This window comes from Podarcis bocagei, assembly GCF_964188305.1.
Source record: "Podarcis bocagei genome assembly, chromosome: 2".
In the NCBI taxonomy this organism is placed as follows: domain Eukaryota; kingdom Metazoa; phylum Chordata; class Lepidosauria; order Squamata; family Lacertidae; genus Podarcis; species Podarcis bocagei.
The window spans coordinates 103183077-103207595 of NC_138126.1; the positions used below are offsets into that span (position 1 = coordinate 103183077).

The following is a 24519-nucleotide window of genomic DNA, read 5'->3' on the forward strand; positions in this document are numbered from 1 at the left end:
AAAGCCTAGTCCGGGCGCGACGGCCTGAAGCACAGAAATGGTTCGGACCATATTTCCATTTCCCCCTCCCCGCAAGTGGTATCATCCGAGAAGAAGGCGGGGCGGGGCACGAGAGAGAGAGAAAGGGAAAGGAAGAGAGAGCGCTGCATGTGTTTAGCGTCGCCTAGCAACGGAGGAGGATGGAGCCGAGCGGCAGCCGGTGAGCGCTTAAGAGAGCGGGTTCAAGGCACTTGGGTTAGAGAGGGGGCAGGCACAGGGGTGCATTGTGATGAGGGGAAAGGGTGCCCCAGAAAAGGCTGCTGCCCTTCAGTGTATTGCATTAGTTAAGCCCTTTTAGTATCTCTCTTCTTGGGGGGGGGACAGCCCCCCACTTTTCCTTTTAAATAAAATAAAATGAGTTTCTGGTTGTAGATCTACATTGCTGTGCCCTCATTAACAGCACCCCCCAACCCGCTCCCATTCAGCTACTAAAATCTAGGGCTGTGGTCGTATATCAAGAAAGCTTGAATTCAAGGGAGAATGGGCATATATGTGAATGGGAATTTCTGTTGTTAGTGGGTGAAGAAAAGGAGCCCCATAAAACAGACCATTGCTTTCCCCCCCGCTGCCGCTTCACTCCTTGTTTGCCCTACCCACCAGCTCCACCCTCCATTTCTCAATATTCCACCTCCCATTGCAAACAGTCAACAAATACCCCATTCCACTCCATTGACCAAAAGGCGCTTTGTTGGGACATCCCTGACGCTGATGCCCTTTACTTTTCTCCTCAGTCCCCCCATATTACCAGCTTCTAGGATCTCCCAGTGGAAGACAGGAGTGCCTGGTCCATGGGGTCACAAAGAGTCAGACATGACTAAACGACTAAAAACAACAAGGATCTCCCAAACCTCTACTCTTCCCCCCTCCCGCCAGCTGCAATCCTATGTGTGCTTACTTAGTCCCAGTGAATTTATTTGTGAGTTGACATGCATTGGGGTGAACTGCATGGCCCTCATTTCCCCATGCCTGATATCCATTTCAAACATTACTTTGTGTAACTTGTCTTCCCATCTGGTCTTTGCTCAAGGAAGACCAAGAGCCTCTCCCTATGCACAAGCCCAGATACTTTCTAGTTGTTGTCATCAGCTTTGTAGTCCCCTTACTTCATATTTCCTCACACTTTGCATCTCAGCTCTCTTCCTAGGGTTTCAAGACCATTTTCACCACTGTTTATGTAATCACTAAAAACTCAGTTCCTCACAACTTCCAGCCTCTCAAACAACTGCATTTTGTATCTTTCTCTTCTCAAATGCTGGGCTGTTGTTATCCTTATTTATTTCCATCAATTTATTGCAATCCAGAGCTCCCAGTTTCCCTTCCCTATTTTAGCACCACCTGCTCCTGTGAACCCAGAATCTCCATTCATCCACTTCCTATTTAGACTGATTCAGCACACATGCATTATTAAAAGAAACATAGCTCTCACCTTTCATCTTGTTGTCTGTTCTAGTCAACCAAGCTGCACATTTGCATCTGAAACTTACTGCTAAAGTCATCATTAGAACTTGCAGTAATAAGAAGCAAAGAATATTGTGGAAGCTGTATCACCTTCCACACAGAACTCTTTCTCCTCTTTAGATTGTCATTCACATTGATATTATTCATTTACCTCTTGACTCTTCAGGACTTTTGGACTGCAACCAATGGCTGTAATAGTGTGTGTGTGTGTGTGTGTGTGTGTGTGTGTGTTTAATTGTTTTTTAATGCCCGCCCCTTTTCTTATTTTTATCTGTAAGCTGCTTTGAGTCTTGTCAGTAAAAAAGGTAGAGTATAAACAACAAACAAACAACAACAACCCTATATAAACTTGTTTGGACTGAAGTCCCACTGAACTCAACTTCTGAGTAGGCATGCATAGGATTGCACAGTTAGACCTAGTACAGTATAAATCTGTAGCACTAAGATATCAAATTGGGTTTGCCAAAATGAAACAAAGGCAAATTACTACTGTTGTCATTCTGTATTGGTGCCCTGCCTTGCAAACTGGCCTGAATATAAAATTCACCAAAATCTAAACTGCTTTTTCAACATATGATTGTAATGTTATTAAAATAATTTATTTTCTCTAAATTTAAAATAAAGTGCTGAATCGCAGCATGGAGAAATTGCAGAAGATGAGAAAAAAGAGCTGCTTGCAAAAGATGAAGAGGTAATATAAATGCAAGGATTTTGATGTGCTGGAGAATTAAAGTTATATATAGAAAGTGAACCACAGCTTTAAAGACACAGTTTCACTTGAACTGCACACGTTTGAACTGAGGAACTCACTAGCACTGGTTTGAATTATTGCAATATGTATATTTGTATTAATTTACAAGGCCCTTAAGAACTTGAGTCCAGGGTGCCTTAAGGATCATTATATCCCAACCCATTAACTGAGGGTGGATTCCCTGTTTGTAGTGCCCCATGACTCAGATCCACGGCTCATGTCCACCAGGAGCCATGCATTCAGTATTATGTGTCAGACTCTGTGGAACTGTTTCCCAGCTGAGAGCAACAGGTACCCTCCCTGTTGAACTTTGGATGCTTGTCATAGACCTTTCTATTCCAGCAGGCATTTTAAGTATGTCATTTTATGCTTATTTGTGAATTTATGTTTTTTTACCTGTGGTTTTTGTTTGTTTTAAACACCATATTAAGTGACTGAAGAGTTGTTTCATTGATTGTTCTGTAAATTGCTTTGTGACCATCAATGATGAAAAGTGGTCTATAAATATTGGAAATAAAAATAAATAAATAGAATGCTATTTTCCTCTATGTCTATGTTTCACACACTTACCCTTTTCTTTGTATTGAATAGACTGAGCAGCTGCAAGATACAAGTGGCCAAAATCAAGATGATGGGGTGACCACAGAGGTGGGTATTCATGATTCTTCAGTAGGAAAACAATCCAGTTAATTTAAATGGTTTGAGAAGAGCAAAGCTGCTTCCTTTTTCTGGTATTCAGTAGTCAAATTATTTTGATTATTTTCTAGCACTATCAGTGCTTTGCTGTTGCTCTTACAGTAGCAGCTTACATGATGAGGTTGAGCAGCAGAGCTCGCCCACTGCCAGCAGCATCCTTGCAGCTTACCTGGATGGGGCAGGGTGGCTGTGAATTTGGGGCTGCACAGGTACAATGGTGGGAGCACTGGGTTGGCCCTGCTGACACCCCCATGTAGCCTTGACTTTGCTACCACCCTAACCTACCCCAGCCCCATCCAGGTAGGTAGCATCAGTGTTTGGAGGGCTGCTCCACCTCCCCCCACAGGTTGCTACTGCACTCTTGTCTCCAGTCCAGCAGATATTATAACATAGTTCCAGTTTTCACTTTTTAAAAAAGAATCTAAATCTAAACCTTTGCTGAAAATAAACATTACACAGTCATTGCCAAAGACCATGCTACAAATCAGTGAAGAAAAATACAGATCTAACTTGTTTTCTAACTGTCTTTAGACTTTGGATTCTCAAATTATCACACTCAAATCTAAAGGATGGTTAAGCATGTCCTGAATCAAGACAAGTTTCTGTGCTTTCTAGAGGATGAAACGTGAAATATCTTCATATTATTTTCTAGTGTTCAGGTAGTGTTGATTCATTCTAATTTTTGCAGCCAGGAGAAAATAATCCCATGGAGGAAGGGGCAGAAGGTGCTTCTGGAGCAGTCATGGAGGAAGGGGCAGAAGGCGTTCCTGCAGTGGCTACAGAGGAAGGGGCAGAAGGTGGTCCTGCAGCAGCCACAGAGGAAGGGATAGGAGGTGTTCTTGCGGCGATCACAGAAGAAGGGGCAGAAGGTGCTCCTGCAGTGGCTACAGAGGAAGGGGCAGAAGGTGCTCCTGCAGCTGCTACAGAGGAAGGGGCAAAAGGTGCTCCTATGGAAATCTTGGAAGAGATACTCTCAAGAGTGATGAGTGAGCCCGGCACACCAATGCCAGGTCTTCCTGAGAGTGGCACCCCCTCCTTTTTGCAGGTGAGTGTGACACTGAATGTGGCACAAAGGAGCTTTTTATTCCCTAGGTCATGTTGGCCTCATTTGGATATAATGCTGCTAAACCACACTAGAGGAAGACAGGAGAGTTCTAAAGCCCTAGGCTCAAGCAGGCTTATTCCCATAGTCTTGTGTTATATCTGATTTAGGCCATTCTGTTGTATATACAATGTCAGGTCTCTATCAAGAAGCAGTCCTGTTGAAAATGTGGTTGAGTCTAAATGAATAAAATGTGAGAAGGAGGAGCAGGTGGAAGTGGATAATTCTGGGGGGGAAGGGACTGATTAAATCCATGAGTCAATTTTTACTATTATTTTGTCCAAGGCAGGGTTGATTTACCACAGCCAAATCCAGCTCAGCATTTCACAGGAAGTGACCTGTCAGCCCCCTCCAGCTTTATCTTACAATCGGAGTGCTGTAGCACTCAGCACTGAGATGGGGAAATAAAGCCCTCTGCCTACTGCTTAGAGAAGAAGATGTGTTTCCTCACTACCCATCTCAACCCTAGGGGGAGATGGGTTTTTAGAGCCCCTCATCCTGACTTAGGGAAGAAAGGCTGAGTGCTCTATGTGTGTCTGTGTGTGATGGGGGGGGGGGAGAGAGATAGAAGGAATATGAGTTGTACTCTCCCAAGGTTGCACTAGCAAGATGTTTCCAGTCTTTACTTTGCAATCACACGAGGTAGCTTTAAAAAAAAAAAATTAATGCAGACTCTCATAGGATGCCAACAAGCATCTGTGTCTATCTGCTATCCACCCCAGTTATAGTCTTTAAACTGCTTCCTAGGGTCGTTGTGAGGTAGCTTCATTCGTATTTTGCTACAGTGGACGCTTGAGTTGCGAACGTGATCCATGCGGGGGGCACGTTCGCAACCCGGGACCCACGCGTGGGTCACAATCTGGCACTTCTGTGTATGCGCAAAGTGCGATTTAGTGCTTCTGCGCATACACAAGCGCTGAAACCTGGAAGTAACCCGTTCCGGCACTTTTGGGTTCAGTGCAATGCGCAACCCGAAATCACACAACCCAAAGTGTCTGTAACCCGAGGTATGACTGTATTACCAATTCAAGTCTTTCTAAGCATCAACACCCTTTTCGGCAGCTCCCTTCTAACAGTAGCCTTTATTTCAGGAAGGGTTTGACACATTCAGCCTGCCTTCCAGATTGCCCAGTGGGCAAGTGCTGTCTCCTGTATCTTCAGGGACCAGCAGCCTGAGATTGGATACGCCATTGGGACGCCGTGTGTTTTCAGGTATCAGTCGCCATCCTATTGATGAGGACTTTGCTTGCCACTGAAGCATGTTTTGAATCCAATTGGTGATGGAGAAACCTTGCATTTGAAATGTTTGGTGCCAATACTAAGTCGACTTCTGTATTTTCCACTGTGGTTTTCTGCCTGATTGTTATCATTATAGCACTGCCACAGTCATTTGAACATGCTGTGGATATCCAAAGGATCTGGATAATAGAAACAAGGATTTTAAACAGTGATTAATGGAGATGATATTAAATAGATTGGATGGAAGAGATTTTTGTAGAACCGAGATTGGATAATGGCAATAACAACACTGTTTATTTATAGTACTTGTATACCACTTCTCAGGCCACACCACTCTAAACAACTTACATAAAGTTATAGAAACAACAATCAATTTATAGGAAGTTAAATAGAATCAAAATAGGTTAGCAGAAGAGAAAGAGAACTATAAAATAGATAAAATAGCACAAAATGGCAGTAAATGGATGGAACTGGGGGAATATCCTTAATAATGTGCTGCCCAGTAGTATCAGGTGAGAGGTGTTGGTTTAGTTTAGTGGCTTTTTGTTGCAGTTCAGTTCAGTTTATACCCTGCTTTTCTATGAAGCACTGTGCCCCAAGAAGGTCACAGTAAACCTTCCATGTGATAAAGAAGTCTTTGCTACCTTGCATTTTCTGTTGCTGATGCTACTCATCTCTTCTCCACATATAGGTGCCTCTAAGACAGTCATCTTCCCTGAGTCTACTGAGGCTGTTTTTCAGCCTTTGTCTCTGCAACCCAGTATGCTTGGGCCCATGGAAGAGGAGGAAGCGTTGGATTTTGCTGAGGGTGATCTCGGTAGCGAAGAGGCAGAGGAAGAAGCTGAGCTTGTTGTGTTGGACCCAGAGCATGTAAGAAAAGACCAAAGCTTAAGAGAGCTGTCATGTCGGCAGCTGGATGAAAACAGAAAGTCAGATAGTAAAAGATATTGATGAAATTTGTGATATTTAAATACAAAGCGGCTGACTCTTTTGAGCAGATCTTCTCACACAAAGATAAATCAGGGTTGCAAGTTATAACAATGTCCGTCTCCCCCCCCCCCCAGTTCTAAGATTCCCCACACTTGCTCTCTCACCCTTGTTGCTCCGAGTTTTTTCATGAATATATTCGATCCACCAGCCTCCCAATTTTCACACAAGATCCCTTACTCTCAATGACTTCCTTTCTCATTTGCGTTCTATAATTACAAATCCCCACCTTGACCCCAGTTTCCCCAGCTGTGCCTCTGCTTCCTCCCCTTTTTCCTTCCATTTCCCCCTCGCCTTCCTTGTTCACCGAACCATTCAGTCAGCAAACAAAATTACCGTAAAGCTTTTTGTTTCGGCATGATTCTCCTCCATTAATTCTATTGTTTTACATGAGATAAATGCCTGGGGCATTTATTGAATGCCGGTCTGTAGGTGTGTCCTAAGTGGAAAGTTGGAAAGGAGGGGTGGATGCCCAGCATGGACCTTTGGTAAAGCTATATGTGATCTTCTTCTCTTTAAAATTTTATCATGAAATCAGGTTGTCCCCATATTTTGTACTGAAATTTACCCAAGATAGGCAGGGCAGAAATTGTAGCAGTCATAGAAGACAAATGTTGACCCCTTGGATGATATATTAACTTGCTCTTGCTTCTTTCTATAGCCCTTGATGAAAAGATTCCAAACTGCTCTCAAGAACTACCTGAATAAACAGATAGGAAAGCTGACTGAAGAGTTTCGGGAATTGGTACAGTATCTTTCCTTTGAATTTCTGTCTCTTCTTTTTTGTCCATTCACACTGGAGTGTGCATGGTCACTTTGTCCCTCCCCTGATTGCAGACAGCAGGCGTAAAGACTGCAAAGACTGAGAGGGAAGAACTCGGCGTGATCTTGTATGGGGTCCAGCAGCAGTTGGCCCAACTGCAGATGGTACTGGAGAAGAACCACAATCACCATTCCCAGATTGCCATGGCACGCCGGCAGTTAGAGGAAGAGTTGCAAGACCTCAGGGGCATGTATAAGAAGACATGCCAGGGCACTGAGAGCGAACGTAAAAAAGGTGACCTTCTTTGCTGCTATGTTGTCCATCACCCTTTCCGTATTGAGAGATTAAACCTATCACATGCTTACTTTGTAAGCTTTAGCTCCAGTATTCAGGGGCTACAAATATTTCAACAACCTAAGTAGTTTTGTCTCCTTCTATCAGACTCCTGAATTATATATAGTATGACTGTTGGATCAACTGCATGTAGACATAGTTGGTGGTCAGTGAATTTTCTTCCATTGTGTTTATAGTTGCTCTATTCATCAGGCCAATGTAAAAAGTGATATTACGGAGGGTATGTGTATTCTGTACTGAAAAGTCAGAAGCTGATACAGTGGTACCTCGGGTTATGTACTTAATTCGTTCCGGAGGTCCGTTCTTAACCTGAAACTGTTCTTAACCTGAGGTACCACTTTAGCTAATGGGGCCTCCCGCTGCTGCCGCACAATTTCTGCTCTTTTCCTGAAGCAAAGTTCTTAACCCGAGGTACTATTTCTGGGTTAGCAGAGTCTGTAACCTGAAGCGTCTGTAACCTGAAGTGTCTGTAACCCGAGGTACCACTGTTCTGGACATAAAATTCAGCATTCTGAGAATCCCAACTTCCATTTTCAGTTTTCATTCTAACTTTATGACTATTATTTATTTTTTTAAAACACATATGTACAACAGAAGCCAAAGAGCGATAAGCAGCACTTTTGGTGGACAAAGCAACCTTTTAAATGGGCCTTTTTAAATAGGAGGAATGGATTGCTCCAGATTGCCTCTTCTTCCACTGACTTATGTGGAATTTGCTGTCACCTACAACTATCAGATGAGTTGCTGAATACAAAGCTGGGGCTAAGGGTTGGCTTTATGTAATGCTCCTGGTTCTTTTCTTCTGGCTAGAGAAGGAGACTAAAAGATGCAAAACAAGATTAATGCATGTGATTAATTTGCATGATTTACTGAGGCCACAGTATTCCAGTTTTGGGGTGGAAGAAAACATTCCCTTGGTAGGAAATCTGGATATTTTTAGTATCATATACACATGCCTCTAGATCAGGAATCACTAACCTTCAAGGGGCCATAGGCACATCTGGAAATCAGAGAAACTGTCATGTGCACCCACCCACACTCTGCAACCAACCACACACACTACAACCTGTTCTTATTTCAGGCCTAATTTCAGAAGTGAAAGGGACCCCGGTAGGTGTCAGAGAAGGTTTGCCCATGGGTGCTATATTGGCAACTCCTGCTCTAGAGATATGATCAAGTAGATCCCAGTTGGGCAGCCTGTGAGTTGCAGGCCTGACATCCTTTCACTTTAGAGAAAGCCATCTAGTTTACATGGCTTGTTGCTTTCCCCTTACTATACTCTTAACCACGGTTTTGGCACAGGCTATGGAAATATATATGTGTATTCCTTCCGGTTTTCTTAGTTTCAGCCATGCAGACAGAAATGGAAAGTCTCTCCCTGCGCCTGTTCTACATGCAGAACATGGACCAAGACGTTCGCGATGATATTGCTGTGATGAAGAGAACAGTGAAGAAGGCTGAAATGGAGAGGATGCGAGCAGAGGTCGAAAAGAAAAAACAGGTACCTAGCGGTTGATCCTCTCTAACTCCTATCCATGAATGTAATTTGCTTTATGTATCCTGCCAAAGCTGATCTCCTGTTGGCCCCTTTGTCTCCTCCCATCTGCCACAATGACCCCTTTCCTGGAACAGCTTTCCTTCCACTTGCACTTTATCACATAAACAGGGTGATAAAGAAGCCTAGGGTGGTAGAGTGGGTTGCAGACTCCAACTGGGCGGTATCATTTTTGAACGCTCCCAGAAAGTTCCCAGCAAATTGGGCCCATTTCTTTTTCCGAGAGTGCACAGAGAGAGCAGAGACAAAGCTGCTGCCGCTAATCTGGAATTGTCTGATTTCACAGGACCTTCACGTGGACCGCCTCGTGACGAGGGTCGATGAGCTGCAGGAGCAGATTGCTCTGTATGAAGCCCAACATATGGCTCAGGCTGAAGACACCAGAATCACGCGACAAGAAGTGGGAGAGGTAATGTCTTTCTGTGGCTAAGATATATTCATGAAAGGGGAAGTTTCCAGCCAGTCTCCAAAAAGGACATGCACACATTGCATTGCTGAACTTAACCAGCCCACCTTTCAAACAAAATGTTTGATTAGATTAAACCTATTGTTTTATTTACCTTTTTTGTTTTATGTAACTCTTTGCTCAAGACTACAGTCCTGTTGCAAGTCCCATTGAACTCATGGGAGATTACTCTTGAGGAGACACACATAGGACTGCACTGTTTAAACTCCTCAGGCAGAGCTAGTGATTCCCACATTGATCAAGTGCTCCTGACCGACGGGGACAGAAGTGGGGCAAGGCAGCAGCAACGTCAAGGCAGCTTCAGGTTGGCAGCAGTGGCATCCTGCAGATAAATGCACACCTGCAGGATTGCCACCACCAACCTGAAGCACCTCCCTCACCCAAGAGGGTGCCTGATGTAAATTACGTAAATTATATACCAATATTTTGACTGATTTAATGCATTTATACCCTACCTTTCCATTATCATGTTTAAACATTTATGTATCTATGTGGAAGTATTTGATACATAGACAGATACATTAGCTCATAATACTCTGGAGCAAACTACAGGTTACAATCCATGTAAAGGAAGACCTTTTAGCCATTTTTAAAAGAATCGATCCACAGTTTTGGGCAAGTTAAGAACTCATCTCCTCAGCAACAATCATTCAGGAAAGATCAAATTCCTTGAGTTATGAATAAATTATTTGGTGTTCCCCATGGGTTTTCTTTATTGTACAAAATGGACCTCTTTTATGTTTAGTGTTTTGAGATGGCATTGACCACTTTATTATGGCTTATTAAAATTGTGTGTGTTATCTTCTTCTGTCTATATTATGAAGATAACTCAGGGTATATAAACTGCATGATTAAAAGAACAGTTTTGGGAGGATATAATTTTGAGTGGAAGAATTACAGGGCAGGAGATTGGAGGCACTTAGCCTTTCCCCTACAGGTTGTGTGTAATGTGTCATTTGCCTCTCAGTCTCCTCCAGATAGCACTAGTCAGCACTGCAATTTAGGGTTCCATAGACCTTTTTAAGTCCTCCAAACTTTTCATACAAGTTTCCAATTTCCAACTCATTTTTTGTACGCTCAGTTTTCAGTTCAGCTTCTTCTGACATGAAGAAAAAAAGAACCAAGGAGATGAGAGTTAAGGGTCAGAATTTATAACATTGGTATTGGGCTGTGTACAAAAGGAGGAGGTGGTGATTAGCAGAAATAGGATTTGATTCCCATTTGTCTGCACAGTGTTGTAGTATTTCACCACAGTGTCTTTGCAGGCAAGTATAGAAATACAAGCTATTCACCTGGAGAAAAAGCAACTTCTGCATCAATGGACTGTCAGTTTGACTGCAATGAAGCGCCGTGATGAGGCCTACGCTGCCATGCAGGAAGCTCTAAGGTAACCGCAGTGAAGAAGCAGAGATTCTTTGGGTGGATAGTATTTCTAAAACAACAACAACACTTGGCTATTGTTGCCTTTGGGTTAGATGGAGATCACCATAATTCCCAATGACACTCAGAACTTACCTAGAATGACAACTATTCCAAAAGGAAATGTTCATTCTTGCTTTATCTCTTTGCTCAAATGTGTGCCAGTCACTAAAAACTGTGAACGTATTTCCCTGGTCTGTAAACAGATACCCACGTTTTGCCTCTCCATCTGATCTTCTTGGAGATCTGCTGACAAGAGAGTTGTTGGCAGCTGTCTGCTTTCCTCTTAATCTCTGCCTAAGGGGGGAAAGAGAATTTGTTTATCCTCTGGTTCCTACCTTAACATTTTATGTTTGGATCCAGCTCTATCTTGAAACTTCATGCATCTAGGCTGGGCAGTTAGTTACTTGGTTCCTTTCTTTATCTAGGATCTGGACCTTGCCAAAGCTGAAAAATTATCCAGCTTCTCTAACATGCTAAGAGAAGCACAGTGTGAGACATTGGTTTCTCACAGATACATTAAGTGGGAGCCAATGGCATGCTTCATACGTTTACTGCAATTTGCAACTTTTGTATCTAAATGGCTTCAGAGTTTGTAGTTTTGAGGATTTGTGACATTTTTGCAGCTGATTTCCACATGGTGATTATTATTAGTGATAATAGCACTGACTTTTTGGGGGTGGGCAGGAGGAGGAATCACATTTCCTAGCAATAATGCACTGCAGTTTGCTACTGATGGGTTAGGAAAACCATCTGAATGAGGGGCAGCTAACAGGGTACCCTCCAGATGTTAGAATCATAGGATGGTTGGAAGGGACCAGGAGGATCATTGGAGGAATCTTTTTGCCCAACGTAGGGCTCAAACCCACACCACCATGCTCTTGTTGGATTACTTTTGTCTGTATTTCCAACAACAAAGAAAGTAACACCTGCCTTTTTTATCTTGAAATCATCTGGAAAGGTCCATCCTTGAAAGTAAGGAAGACAGGTGACCACTGAGATTGAATGAGCCATTGCAATCCTCTCTTATTTCTCTCACAGTTCATTTGGCAGCAGGCACTGATGTCACTATTTACCCTTGGATATTTCTTTTTCTGCTCCTGCAGAGATTCCAGGCACAAGCTGAAGTCTCTAGAGATTGAGATTGAAGTTTACAAGAAGTCCATCATCAAGGAGGAGGAAAGGAATGAGCTGTTGGCTGCTATCTTGAACCGGTCAGAGAACGATGCCAACACAAGCAGGAAGCTGATAGCCCAGAGCGTGGCCAAACAGGATGCCATGAAAGTGGAATTTGGGACCTACACCCGTACCCTTCAAGAAACAGAGCAAGCCCTCAATCGGGCCAATGTGGTGAGATCACGGGGCCAGGCATTGCTACCTGATTTACTCTAGTAAGTCACAAAAACCTATGCTCTGTTCACAATCATGTGTGTGTGTTTAACATTCCCATATCTTTCTTTTCCAGGATCGAGCTGCTCGCACAAATGAATTGGTTCTCATTCGCCGAGAGCTAGAGAAAGGTTCACAAAACAAGCAAGAACTGGAGAACGAGATTGTGGGCAAGCTGCAAGATCAGCTGATGTCTAACAAAGCAGCGAAATACTTTTTGCAGCTGGGCATCAAGCTGCAGAACAGATTGATGGCTTTGGTATGTACAGCACTGAAGGTTGCATGGAGAGCACAGGATTTCCTCCCCTTTTTTTATATTCACAATGTTTTCAAACGATGAACCATCAGACCACAAGGACCCAGCGTTACAAGGAAATAGTGCCAAACTTCAAGCACACCTCTTTCCTTTCTTAATGAAGGATGGAGATGTGCAGATTTTCCGTGATTACGCTTTTTAAAGTATTACGCATAAAGCGCACTTATAGGCGTAATAAGTGTTTATTATGCAGTGAAAACTATCCCATCTGCAATTCACCTCCAACTGATGGCATGTTTATCTGACGTTCAAGGCAATCTAACTAATGAGGCTGTAGATAAAGGATGATTCATGCAAAGAAAACACAACTGGAATAACATTGCTGCCTTCTTGTGTGACAGTTCTTGCACAACCTAGTTATGGAGGCAGATATAAACTGTGTAAGAATTTATTCCTCTTAAGAACTGGTCTGGGCCCAGTAACCAAGAATCATTGGCAAATGATGCAAAGCTGGACTTGGAGATTCATGAACAGCCTGTATTGGGAATGCGTCAGGAACTTTAGCTCAGTATGATACTGTTTCTTTAGCATAAACATTCCCTAGTTTAGCTCTCACATTTCTTACAGTTAAAACCCACCAGAAGCTATAATACAAGTAAATGGGTGTGTGGTGGAGAGAGGAGAAGGCATGATGTTTGAATCTAATCTTTTTGGTTCTTGCATTATGAGTTGTGTTGCCATAGCCTGTTTTTCTAGCTTATTCCATCTGTGCATTTTTAACTAAAGCTAATTGCTAAATCTTCCATTTTAAAAAAGCCACACCCAGTATTCTGATCATGTCAGAGAGATACACACCTCTGTAGTTTCTATGCAATGAAAGAAACTTTGCAAATGCTGCAGTTTCTGTTAGGACCTGATGAAGCTTTAAGAAACTGTGTGCATGTTAGTTGCTGGAGTTGTTTATGAGGAGAGCATTTGAGATGCTAGTCCATAGTTCCCACAACCTACCTTCCAACTGCTAGTGGCTGCTAGCTCTACAATGTCCGTCTTTGGCGGCCCTGGGTAGAGAAGACCACAGGTTGGGTCCAGCTGCAGTTAGGGCCTGGTGGAATACTGAAAACCTGGTGCGGTAGTAAATAGTAGTAAGTAATACACATTTCAATGAAAAAATACCTGCATGGATTGATCCATCTTTTGTCATTTACTCTTGGCAATAGTGGTTCATTTGTGAAATAAATTATTAGGCTTTGGAAAATTCACAAGCTTTCCTTGAGTTTCTATTAAATGGCAATAGAAGTTTCAAGCCTTTTCCTAAGATATAAAATGTTATCCTCTAACTTCTACCATCAAAGCATCTCAGTTGTACTTAATTCACATTTGCCTGAACTTTTAATACTGATTAGGTATGGCTAGGAATTCTAACTGTTTTGGCCAACTGTCTTTCCTTCTATTTTATGTACACTTGATTAATAATTTTGCTTGTTAGCTGTTGCTGGAGATTTTTTATTAGTGTAGCCTCCTTCATATTTGAAAGTCACTGGTGTGCTTCTGTAGAAAAAAAACAACAGCGTATGTTTTATAAGGAAGTAAAATATTGGCTACTTCAGTGCATTAAGAAAAAAGGTCTAGCACACACTCCCCAAACAATTGAGAAGACATCAGTGAGAGTAGTAGACAGGGCTATACCCAGTACTATGCATGAGCAGAATGGGATCCTACTTGTACAGTGGGACTTTATCTCTCTCTCCTCCCTGCTGAAGTCCCTTGCATCCTCAACATTTGCTCCAGAATACTGGAGGACCTTCTGGAATGGATTTTGGAGGGATGGGGAGATTTGCAGCAGGAAGGAGAGGAAGGTAAAATCCCATTGTGCTAGTGGAAATCCACCTGTGCCCTGTTGGGAGTCTGCTCAGTGAAGGGTGCTGCTTGTGCAAGCACCTGAGCTCGTTTGACAACTGATGGTAATGAGACTCACAGGCAGATTCATGCTAAGCAGGAGACCAGCAATGAAATCTATCATCCTTTAGCCAACTTACTCTAGAACTAGACTTTCTATGTCAGTATCAGAGGCTTGCTGATAATATTGAATCAATTTCCCCTTCCTTTTCTGCCCTTGCTTACCTATAGGATATGGTGATTGCTAATGCAGAAAACGACATGGCCCAAACTGCACTGGATCTAACAAACACCCAATGCAAGCTGAATATGCTTGAAAAGAAACTCTCTGAAGTGGACAAGGAAATGGACTATTTGAACGAACAAATCAACCATAGTGAGATTGAAATTGCGAAGCGAATCCTCCTGATTGGGCGCAAACAGGGGCTCATCAACCTGTACAACAAGAAATTGGAAATGATCTTATCTCAGCTGGGGGTATGTGCCTTGTGACTTTCACAGTTTGAAATCTGAGCCTCCTCACTGGAATATGACATCTCATTTCTGGCATTAGGTTTCAAAAATATTGGCTGCCATTCACTCCAAGATTTATTAGGCTGTTATGTCTTCAGCCACTCTTTGTGCTGCACCACAGGCCACTCTTTAAAGTAGCAGGGATTGTAAAAGCGGTTTGGGGATTAGTGAGGACTTCCAAAGGGGAAATGGTATGAGAATAAAACTCCGGCGCATAAGGGGACCTGTTATATCCTTAAACTAAGCCAACATTTCTAATAAGAAAAACCTAGAGGAGCTACTTCATCGTTAATAGTGTAATAGCATAAAACATATGGTATGTGATCTTTTATCAGTCTTGTCTGCTGATCAGAACGTGCAAAAGTTTCCAGTGCCCCCTCTCACAGTGATAATGAGAGGCTGAATCTAAACCATACATTGCTCTGAAGTGAGAAAGGTATTAGCTCTGCACATCCAGTAATTCTAGATCGACTGCATGCAGCTGGTGAACTAGCTTGCTGTACTCATGCCACAGGAAAACCAGTTTTTCTCCATGGTGCCATGGGATTCCTTAGCTCAGTACAAAGAGCCTCTTTATAAGCACCCAAGGACTTGTGATGCTTGAGGGGATATGGTGCCTTTTATGTATTTTCTGTACGTCTCTGTACCGCAACATGGACTGCAGTTGAGAAATTTCACAATCTTTTCCCCAATCTGTGGCATGGTGGACTGCTGCTCTAGATATGCAAATCCAAAGGTCTGCTCAAAGATCAGAGCTAGTTATGCAAAATCTCTGGATTCTGATCTTTGTCATTTCAAAATACGATACAATAATCTTTATTGTCATTGTCCCATACAGAACAACGAAATTGAAAAATCTACATAAAACATTCAAAACCCAACAAGCCTGCTATCCCAGCTCCCCCAACCTGGTTAGCCCCCTAAAAACTCTTGATACCCCATTTTTAAATACAATATACTCCCATAATGTTATTATTAATATTACAATAATAATTTATAATATCCAAACTTTCTTCCAAGGACCTCAAGACAGTGCACATAGAGTGTGCCCCGACCCCAATAATTTTATCCTCACAACAGCCCTGGGAAGTAGGCTAGGCTGAGATGTAATGAATGGTCTATGGTCACCCAGCATGTTTTGTGGCTGAGTGGGAATTTGAATCCAGGTCTTTCCTGTCCTAGTCTACCACTTTAATCATAGGTGTCATTGTGCTATTACTTTGTGTTTTGTATATAGGGTCTCGGCACAGAACGTGGGTAATGAAAAATTTAGAATGAGAAATTGCTTAAGTAGGTAAACCACCTGGTCATCTAAGGTCCCACCATCCTTGTTGTTATGCATGTCTTGTTATTTTTCATGGCCTAGAATTGAGCAATGTGGGTTAGTGAATTGCCCCTCTATTAAACACCAACATTAATAATGAGGTAGTGATGGCATGTAGATAATCCTGCACAAGTTCCTTGCATTGTTAAGGCCCCTTTTTCATGTGACATTAACCACAAGATATTTATCAGGCTGATCAGAAAACTATGTAAGTGGAATTATGGAGCACTGCATAAAAATGTTTTCCTTTCCCCCCTGTTTTTCCTAGTTCTTCTCAGATTGCTGAGAATGTTTGTTTTCATTGATCAGACAGCATTAACTTATTCCTCTGCATGGGATTAAGGAGGCATCCACCAGTTGTTGTGTGAAGCTACCTCTCTGTCCGCCTGAGAGAGGCAAGGAACCTCTTAGCCAGCTCTTACAGTTATCTATCTCCCGCCTGCTGGTCACTCCTCAGTTTAGTTCCTCCCTTACCCCAACCAAGATCTTCCTTAGTATTTGTTTGTTCTGTTTTGCTGTTCCTTGTGCCCTTATAGCACCTATGTTTGCATTAAGCATTTCAGTTCAGAGTAAAACATGAGAAACCTCTGCACATGTGGGACTCTGGATGTTGCTCAATCTCTGCTGAAAAGTTTGAAAGCAAAGACAGCATCAAACAGTGTATGTATCCAGGGACGCGGGTGGCACTGTGGTCTAAACCACTGAGCCTCTTGGGCTTGCTGATCAGAAAGTAGGCGGTTCATATCCCCGCAACGGGGTGAGCTCCCCATTGCTCCGTCCCAACTTCAGCCAACCTAGCAGTTCAAAAGCATACCAGTTTAAGTAGATAAATAGGTACCATTGCGGAGGGAAGGTAAACGGCGTTTCCGTGCTCTCTGGCTTCCATCACTGTGTCCTGTTGCGCCAGAAGTGGTTTAGTCATGCTGGCCACAGGACCCAAAAAGCTTTCTGCAGACAAACGCCGGCTTGCTCGGCCTGAAAAGCGAGATGAGCACCACACCCCATATTTGCCTTTGACTGAACTTAACCGTCCAGGGGTCCTTTACTTTTTATCTTACCTATATTCCTATTTTTATTTCAGCATTGTGCTCCTCATATCTATTTTGCTCCCAAGTAATTGATGTTTGGCATGCTAAAATGATTGAACGTCGCAACTGGAGTAAATAAAATAAATTTGACTTGGGGCTAATGAGAATAATTCATTCGGCTACCAGAATTTGATATTTTCAGCACAGATTCAGCACTCCCAGATGCCGTTCACAACTCATTATTTGAGCTGATACAGTCTCAGAAAAAGATTCTGTGCACTTAGAAGCATTAGCCGCCAAGTCATATGTTTCCAACATTGCTGTGATATGTATAAGCAGCTGAAGTGGCATGTTAGCCCTGCGAAAGCAACGTGCCGCAACACCCCTCACCCCAACATTCATGTGATCCTGATTCCAGGGACAAGAGTTGGGGCCGCTGGAAATTGAAATCAAGAAGCTCTCCAAACAGATTGAGGACAATGATATGGAGGTGGTGAAGCTACAGAAACACTGGCTGAACAGCCAGAGGGAATTAGTGAAGCTTACTGAGGTGCGAGAACAGCAGCTGGCATCCTTGGATATGTTAAAGAAAGAAATCACAATTAAGGAGCAAAAGAAAGTTCGCATAGAGAGTAAGTGCAGGTCCTCCTCTTAAGGAGTTGTTAATAAGATCTTTCCCCACAGCTTTGACTGGATGGTTTTGAAGTCTGTTTAAAGATGGTCTGGTTAAAGTGGGATAATTCTGTTTGTGATTGCTAGTCAGTGATTGCCAAAGGCAGAACTAATGGGGGGAAAGGTAGAGAGACACGCCACTCTCTTTCAGCGGCATCAGTGAAGTCCTTTTCAAGCACCTGCAAATGTGAGATAGTCATTTAGGTGACTGGCTAGCTACCCTGGGGTCTCATAGCATTTGGTAATTGCATTCTTTTCCAGGAAGGTCACATGTGTTGCTTGAGTTACCGTATTTTTTTCTCTCTATAAGACACACTTTTTCCCTCCTAAAAAGTAAGGGGAAATGTGTGTGCGTCTTATGGAGCGAATGCCGGCTGCGCAGCTATCCCAGAAGCCAGAACAGCAAGAGGGATCACTGCTTTCGCTGCGCAGCGATCCCTCTTGCTGTTCTGACTTCGCTTCGCTGGAGAGGCACTGCGCAGAGAGGGAGAGAATATTTTTTTTCTTGTTCTCCCCCTCTAAAACTAGGTGCGTCTTATGGTTGGGTGCGTCTTATAGAGCTGTCTAAGTATTTTTTACTTAGATCGCCTTGAGTGATTTGGTGTCAAGCTCTCACAAAACTGCTGCTGCCAAATCTCAAAAAAAAAAAAGTACTTCACAGCAATCTGTAATCAATCCCATGAAATCAGAAGATTCTTCTGAATGCAGAATTGTGTGTTTGTGCCCATCAGGTTTGAATTTCCTTTCTGAGAGAATTTAAGATTCTCAGATGGCAGACATTCACAGGTGACTTCTTCTTTTTTTCTTCTTCTTCCATAAATTTCACAGGGGACTTCTTAAAGGACATTTTGCCCTTACAACTCTATTACCAACCTTCCAGCTACCAAGAAAGGGACTTGTAAAGTTATAGACTCTCATGTTCCTGCTGGCCATAGTAAACAAGCAGTTCACTGGCCATAGTGAACAAGACATATAAATATAAAGGGATATAAAGGTGCCGTTAAAATCACAGTGCAGCACAGATTTAGCAACATCAACAGGTTTCTATATTTGGGCAGCAATATTTATGGCATATTTCATAAAGTTTATGCACACACATGTTCTCCATGGCATTTTCACCAGTGGACTATAATTACACATCCCATATTTTAGAGCATTGTTATCTCTCTCCACTGTTCCCCTGCAGATGAAATCCAGCAGGAGAAAAATGAGATGAAGGACACTGAGCGTCACATGAAGAACATGACTAACGACTTGGTGAAACTGCATCTATTGATCAATAAGAACAGCGAGAATTCTGAAGGGTTGCAACAAGGCAATACTATCATGGAGAATGAGTTTGTGCGTGCTCTCAAGGTATTGCCTGTCTTCTTGATGCGTTTCCTCATACATTGTCTGAGATGCTCTTGCTCTGTTTTGCTGAACCTAGAGAAAGGGGCAACTCTTGAGAAGTAGCCTGAATGCCTTTTGTGGGAGTGGTGGTATGGTAAATTGTACAGTGTACCTAAGAATTAAATTGGGGGAAAGGGGGCTCAAATGCACATTTAGTTTATTCCCAAGTGGATAAAAGGCATAAACAATGTCTCTCTGGCTCTAGGTAGCAGAGAGAGAATCAATTGAGATGCAAGAGAAGCTGGACCGACTTCAAGAAGAGAAAGAGAGGCTCCTCAACAGCCTACTCGAGGCAGAGTGAGTCCTGTGGTGTAATATGGAACTTGAACGCTTATGCAGTACAGCTGGTAAAATATACATGCTTCCTTATGGTTGCATTTCCTCTCTTTTGGAAGGACCAGTCACAGAATAGCCACAAGTACCGTAAATCAGATTTCCTTTTATCACAGCCTCAGAGCTGAACAGACAGCAGCTTTCATGCCTGGAATAATTGGTTTGTTCACCACAATTGCTACTGTGCTGTCCAGGGTCTTCTAGATGATTTCTTTTTTAAAGCAACAATTCTACTCTTCTCAGTATTTTTGTGAGATCCACATATCCACCTGTAGCACTTATGTTGTGAGTTCACGTTACATAGACAATAGTAATTTAGTTGCCTGGAAAATGCAATCTCTCCTACCAACATCTCTCTGCACCCAACTTACCCCAAAAGCATGCCTGTTGTGATAGTGAGTTTTGTACGGTGTGCAGTTTGCTTGAGGCTCCAGGCTCCTCTTGGCTAGTGAGATCAGTAGTATAACTCTGTGACCTTTTTGTAACTAATATATATTACCTTGGAAACAGATACAGATCAGAGCCAAAATAACTGCTTTAGTGTTCTGTATAAAACCTTTCCATCCCCCTCACCTTTTCTCCTTTTAGATGTCAGATGATGCAATGGGAGAAGAAAATACAGCTGGCCAAAGAGATGCGTGCAGCAGTGGATTCAGAGACCGGGCAGGGTGAGATCCAAGCCATGAAGTCAGAGATCCACAGGATGCAGGTGACATAGAAAGGGTTGGGTAGACAAATCTGCTCATCACCTAGCCTGGCAAAAGCATCAGAAACCTCAGCAAACTGGTGGAAGCCTAGTCTAAGGCACTAAGGCAGAGAGTATTTCAACCTAAACAACATTACCTCCTGCCTACACAGTAGACTTCTGGTGATCCTTTCCTGTTCTGCTGATGTATCTATTATGATGGAAGACAATGTAGGAAGGAAAGTTGCACATATAATATATATATGGGGGCCTGGTGACTTTTTGTGCCAGACAGATCCAAAACTTGTAACGAGGATAACCAGTTTCTGGCAGGAGAAACACAGATCCTGCAGTTGGGATAATTGATAAGCAGATCAATGGGGTTTTCTTTCAGGTGTGTTTAATGAATTTCATTCTAGCTGCCAACCTTGCCTTCTTCTAAGGACTGGCAGGAAACAGATAGCCCTTGGATAACAGAGGCACTGTGATCCACTGCATTTCATATTGGAGTGTTGTTCCCTAGCTCCTATCTCATGGCATTCTGCAGCCAATAGCTGAGATTCTTTGAAAACTGTAACCATTCTAAAGCCTTTTGCTGAATGCACAAATCAACACTGTACTCCAGTTCCTCGGACTTTGGGGGAAATTCTGTGCTTTAAGTGTATGGTGTGTATGCAACCTACATCGTACAAACCTTAGGACTGTTGATGCTCATGTGTTCGCTGTGCCCTGTCTGATAGCTAAAATGCAAGGCATAGAAGAGTGGCATCTGCCTCATGTGTGACTTTGAGGTGTATCCAGTAGGTTTGCCTCTCTCTCTCTTGCATTGTAGGTAAGGTACCAGCAGCTGATGAAGCAACAGGAGAAGCTCATGCGAGATATGGAGGCAGCAGTTGCCCGCCGAGAGTCCATTGTGATTCGTGGAGAGGCACAGAAGAAAATGAGTAGCAAAGTGTTCACCAAGGGCGATTTCCATTACAAGAAGCTGGAGCTAAAGAAAAAGATCAAAGAGACCCAGAAGGTCAGGAAATAAAGACAGATGGCAATAGCTCAGTAAGGCCATGTAGAAGGGATATTCTAATCACTTTTTATTTATTTTTTGCTTTATAGGCTACCACGAAACTGCTCAAAAGTATATTAAAAAATCGGACTCTTATCTGACCAGCTCATTTTTGTACAGTGTGTCTCCAAAATAGCAAAAAGAGCTGGTGCAGTTTCCACCTTATCCTGGGTCCTTTTCCTAGTTATTTAGTGTTCTACTTCCAGACTTCCTAGCATAGAAGTTAGTGTCTTATTAAAGAGGTCCCAGCCTTCTAATGTCCCTTGGACATTAGACAAACATCTCAAAACATCCCTCTGCATGACTGCTACCATGGCCTGCCATTGCTCTAGTGGGCCCCTGAACATAATATGAGATAATGTTGGGCTCCTGTTCGTGAGGAATTAGGCTTAGGTAGGAACAGCAACTCTACAAAGAAGCAGCCAGGATCTTCCCAAATCCAAAAGACTTGAGATGTAGCATCTTCAGCCCACTTGCAAAGGATAGCAGCACTAGCTAGTCTTACCTGATCACATTCTCCCATCTCTGCCCACGTTAAAAGCTGCAGCTCTTCATTAAAAACAGTAGGAAGATGGTATTATATAGCTTAATAATAGTCTCAGCTGTAGACTCTAACATATACTGTACATATACTGAATCTCACAGATTGCTTTATTGAAACAACCAAATCCCTAAGTTATTCTTATTATTAGTTGCCCTGGCAGCAAACTAAATACTGTCTTATATCAGCACTTCAAATGTCGTATAAACTTTGCCTTGTTCCTGCCTTTCATAAATAATTAACCTTATGAAATGAAATGCTAGACAGAACAGGAAACGTCAATTCTTACTAAGCTGATATAAAGAGAGCAGAATAGAAAATAGCAAGACCCTCAAGTTTGCCTGCCCTACAAGTGCAGAATCTCGGAACAAAATCTAATTTAACAACCTTCCTGGTCCACAGCAGGCAGTTTGAAATATACATTTATTCCACACTAGGATCTCCTAGCAAGGGTTGCTTTCCTGTAATCAGCTGGAAGTTGAACTGAAACACCACACAGTATAATACTGTATTATCCACCAGTGCCCATGACAAATATCTTTCTTTAGTGTATACTCAGATGTAAGTCCTGTTCAGCAAAAACAAACAAACAAACCCCTCCTGCAGCTTTAATTAGAAACTCCCCCTTGTGCTTCTGCCTTCTGATTGCTTCCTGTTCAGTATGGCAGCAGCATTACCGATGAGTAGCTTCTAAACCCTTAATCAGCTCTTAATCAGTTCCAGGATGCATCATCTTTATTCTCAATAAAAACTGAGTGAACAGAGGATGGCAAAACAACTAGTATGAAAGCGACCAGAGACTGCTAAATGCCTTCCTGAAGTTGCCAGCTCCAAGCCCAAAAAGGACCTATCTAGAAAGAAAATATTAGAGCCTTTTATTCTGCAGTTCAAAGAACCTTTTCAAAATATGGTTTAAAATGCAATGAACTAGAACAGCAACACAATTGGACAGATCCCATGAGGAGACTGTCAATAGACGGTCCCCCAGATTCCTGCTGGCCAGATGGCAGTTAGGAACACCTGCGTCTTCATTGCTTTTGTATGCTAAGGGAAGGAAGAGCTTGAAATATGAGACATTTCCTCCATTCCATGTTTATGTGCGCCATTACCTATTAAGCATGGCATAAGATTTTACCCTGCTGCAAGACGTATGGATTCTCATCAGCTATCCTGTCTGCACCCATGTATCAAAGCTTCTTGTGACAGTGTACATGCATTTTCCTACGTTAGAATAGCCACCATTTAATAAAAATGTAATGCATGATGCTACCCCAAGACTATCTGGCATGTGGGTTGGCACTGAAAGGCATAGAGTGTTTCCCCCTCTGCTTCTCTCCCTTTAGAATGCTGAGGAGTGCAACAAAACCATCTTTGAACTTGAGAATTCCCAGGTGAGCCTCGCTACTTCACTTCAGGAGAAGCAGAACAACATCTCCCTCTTGAACATGGAATTTAATAAGCTTGAGACAGAGGTGGATCATCTGCAGGAGAAGAAACGGCAGGTGAGCAGAACAGGGCTTCTCTGTAGCTTCTTCTGGAAAGTTTGCTGACCCCTGACTTATAGTGTACAAAGTGCATTTTCCTTTACTCTTACAACAACCTATGGGTTAGCTTAGGCTAACACACACTCCAAGTCCATCTTTGAGCTACATGACTGGCCAGGGATTTGAAGCAGGGCTTATTGCATTTAAACCCAACATTCTGTCCACCAAAATACATTAGCCCTGTGCAGGTAGAATAATGCAAGCATTCACTTTTGGAACTCCCTTGCAGTGCCCACCATGTTGTTTCACTGTCCCCTGCACTTGGGGACCTTGTCTATTAAAGACTAGGTCTCTGATTGTCAGAAGGAACAGATCTTTGGGAAGCAGTTCTTCCCAACCTCAAGCACCCATTCACTGTTGCCTTGCCTGTAGACTTTTGTTTCTTATAACGTATTTGATGTTGCTTTTCTAAGAACCTTGCAGATATTGTGGCCAACCAGGGGCGCCTGAAGCACCTGCGGTCAGTGAAGGAAGGACGCTACCACCCAGTTTGCCGCGCTGAGTTAATGGTCCGCATCGAAAGGCAGAAGCTGGAGGAGCGACTTCACAGCGTTCACATCATCCTCCATCAAATCGGGCAGGAGCATCCTCAGCACAAGCCGGCATTGAAGTTGCTCATCCAAAGCCTAAACCATAGGCTGGGTACCCCAACAGTATAGTAGCAGGGGGCGGGGAAACGAAGACTGAAACTTTTACATATTGGATATTTCACAAATAAAAATGTTTTTGAGAATGGTTTGGAACAATTGTTGCTTATCATTTAGTGGATAGTTAAACATGAAAGAGCAAAGATGGTCATTGTGGCAATAAATAAATAGAAGCATGTCAGTCTTGATTTTTTTTTTTTTTTTTTTTTTTTTTGCTCTTACTTTTCTTTCTGTTCTGGAACAGCAGGCTGTTAAGGATCAGTTTACTGTCTGTAGACTTAGGTTACTGAGGACAGAAAATCTGTCATTAATCTATGGCATAGGCAGCTAGTGTGGTGCCCTCCTAGTGTTGATGGATTTCAACAGCCAGCATGGGCAATAGGGATGAGGTGAGTTGGAATCCAGCAGCA

The 24519-nt window shown here is 42.7% G+C and overlaps 1 protein-coding gene across 1 annotated transcript; it reads left to right on the forward strand.

Moving 5' to 3' along the window:
* Positions 1 to 24197, forward strand: CCDC40 (coiled-coil domain 40 molecular ruler complex subunit). Its single transcript, XM_081180854.1, has 21 exons — positions 1 to 199; positions 2122 to 2188; positions 2840 to 2896; positions 3633 to 3989; positions 5138 to 5258; positions 5977 to 6155; positions 6934 to 7017; positions 7110 to 7329; positions 8733 to 8890; positions 9231 to 9353; positions 10676 to 10797; positions 11936 to 12179; positions 12295 to 12477; positions 14602 to 14847; positions 17654 to 17867; positions 19094 to 19263; positions 19505 to 19596; positions 20221 to 20341; positions 21150 to 21338; positions 23262 to 23420; positions 23876 to 24197. The coding sequence occupies exons 1-21, from the start codon at positions 180 to 182 to the stop codon at positions 24119 to 24121; spliced, it is 3372 nt and encodes a 1123-aa protein (XP_081036980.1). The 5' UTR covers positions 1 to 179; the 3' UTR covers positions 24122 to 24197.
* Positions 24198 to 24519: the final 322 nt, after the last annotated feature.

Bases quoted from the DNA above. Each gene is read 5' to 3' on its own strand.
- CCDC40 (XM_081180854.1), top strand. From the start codon at position 180: ATGGAGCCGAGCGGCAGCCG. The intron at 9,354-10,675 runs GTAATGTCTTTC...GTGTCTTTGCAG, and splicing joins CGCGACAAGAAGTGGGAGAG to GCAAGTATAGAAATACAAGC. The intron at 14,848-17,653 runs GTATGTGCCTTG...TCCTGATTCCAG, and splicing joins TGATCTTATCTCAGCTGGGG to GGACAAGAGTTGGGGCCGCT.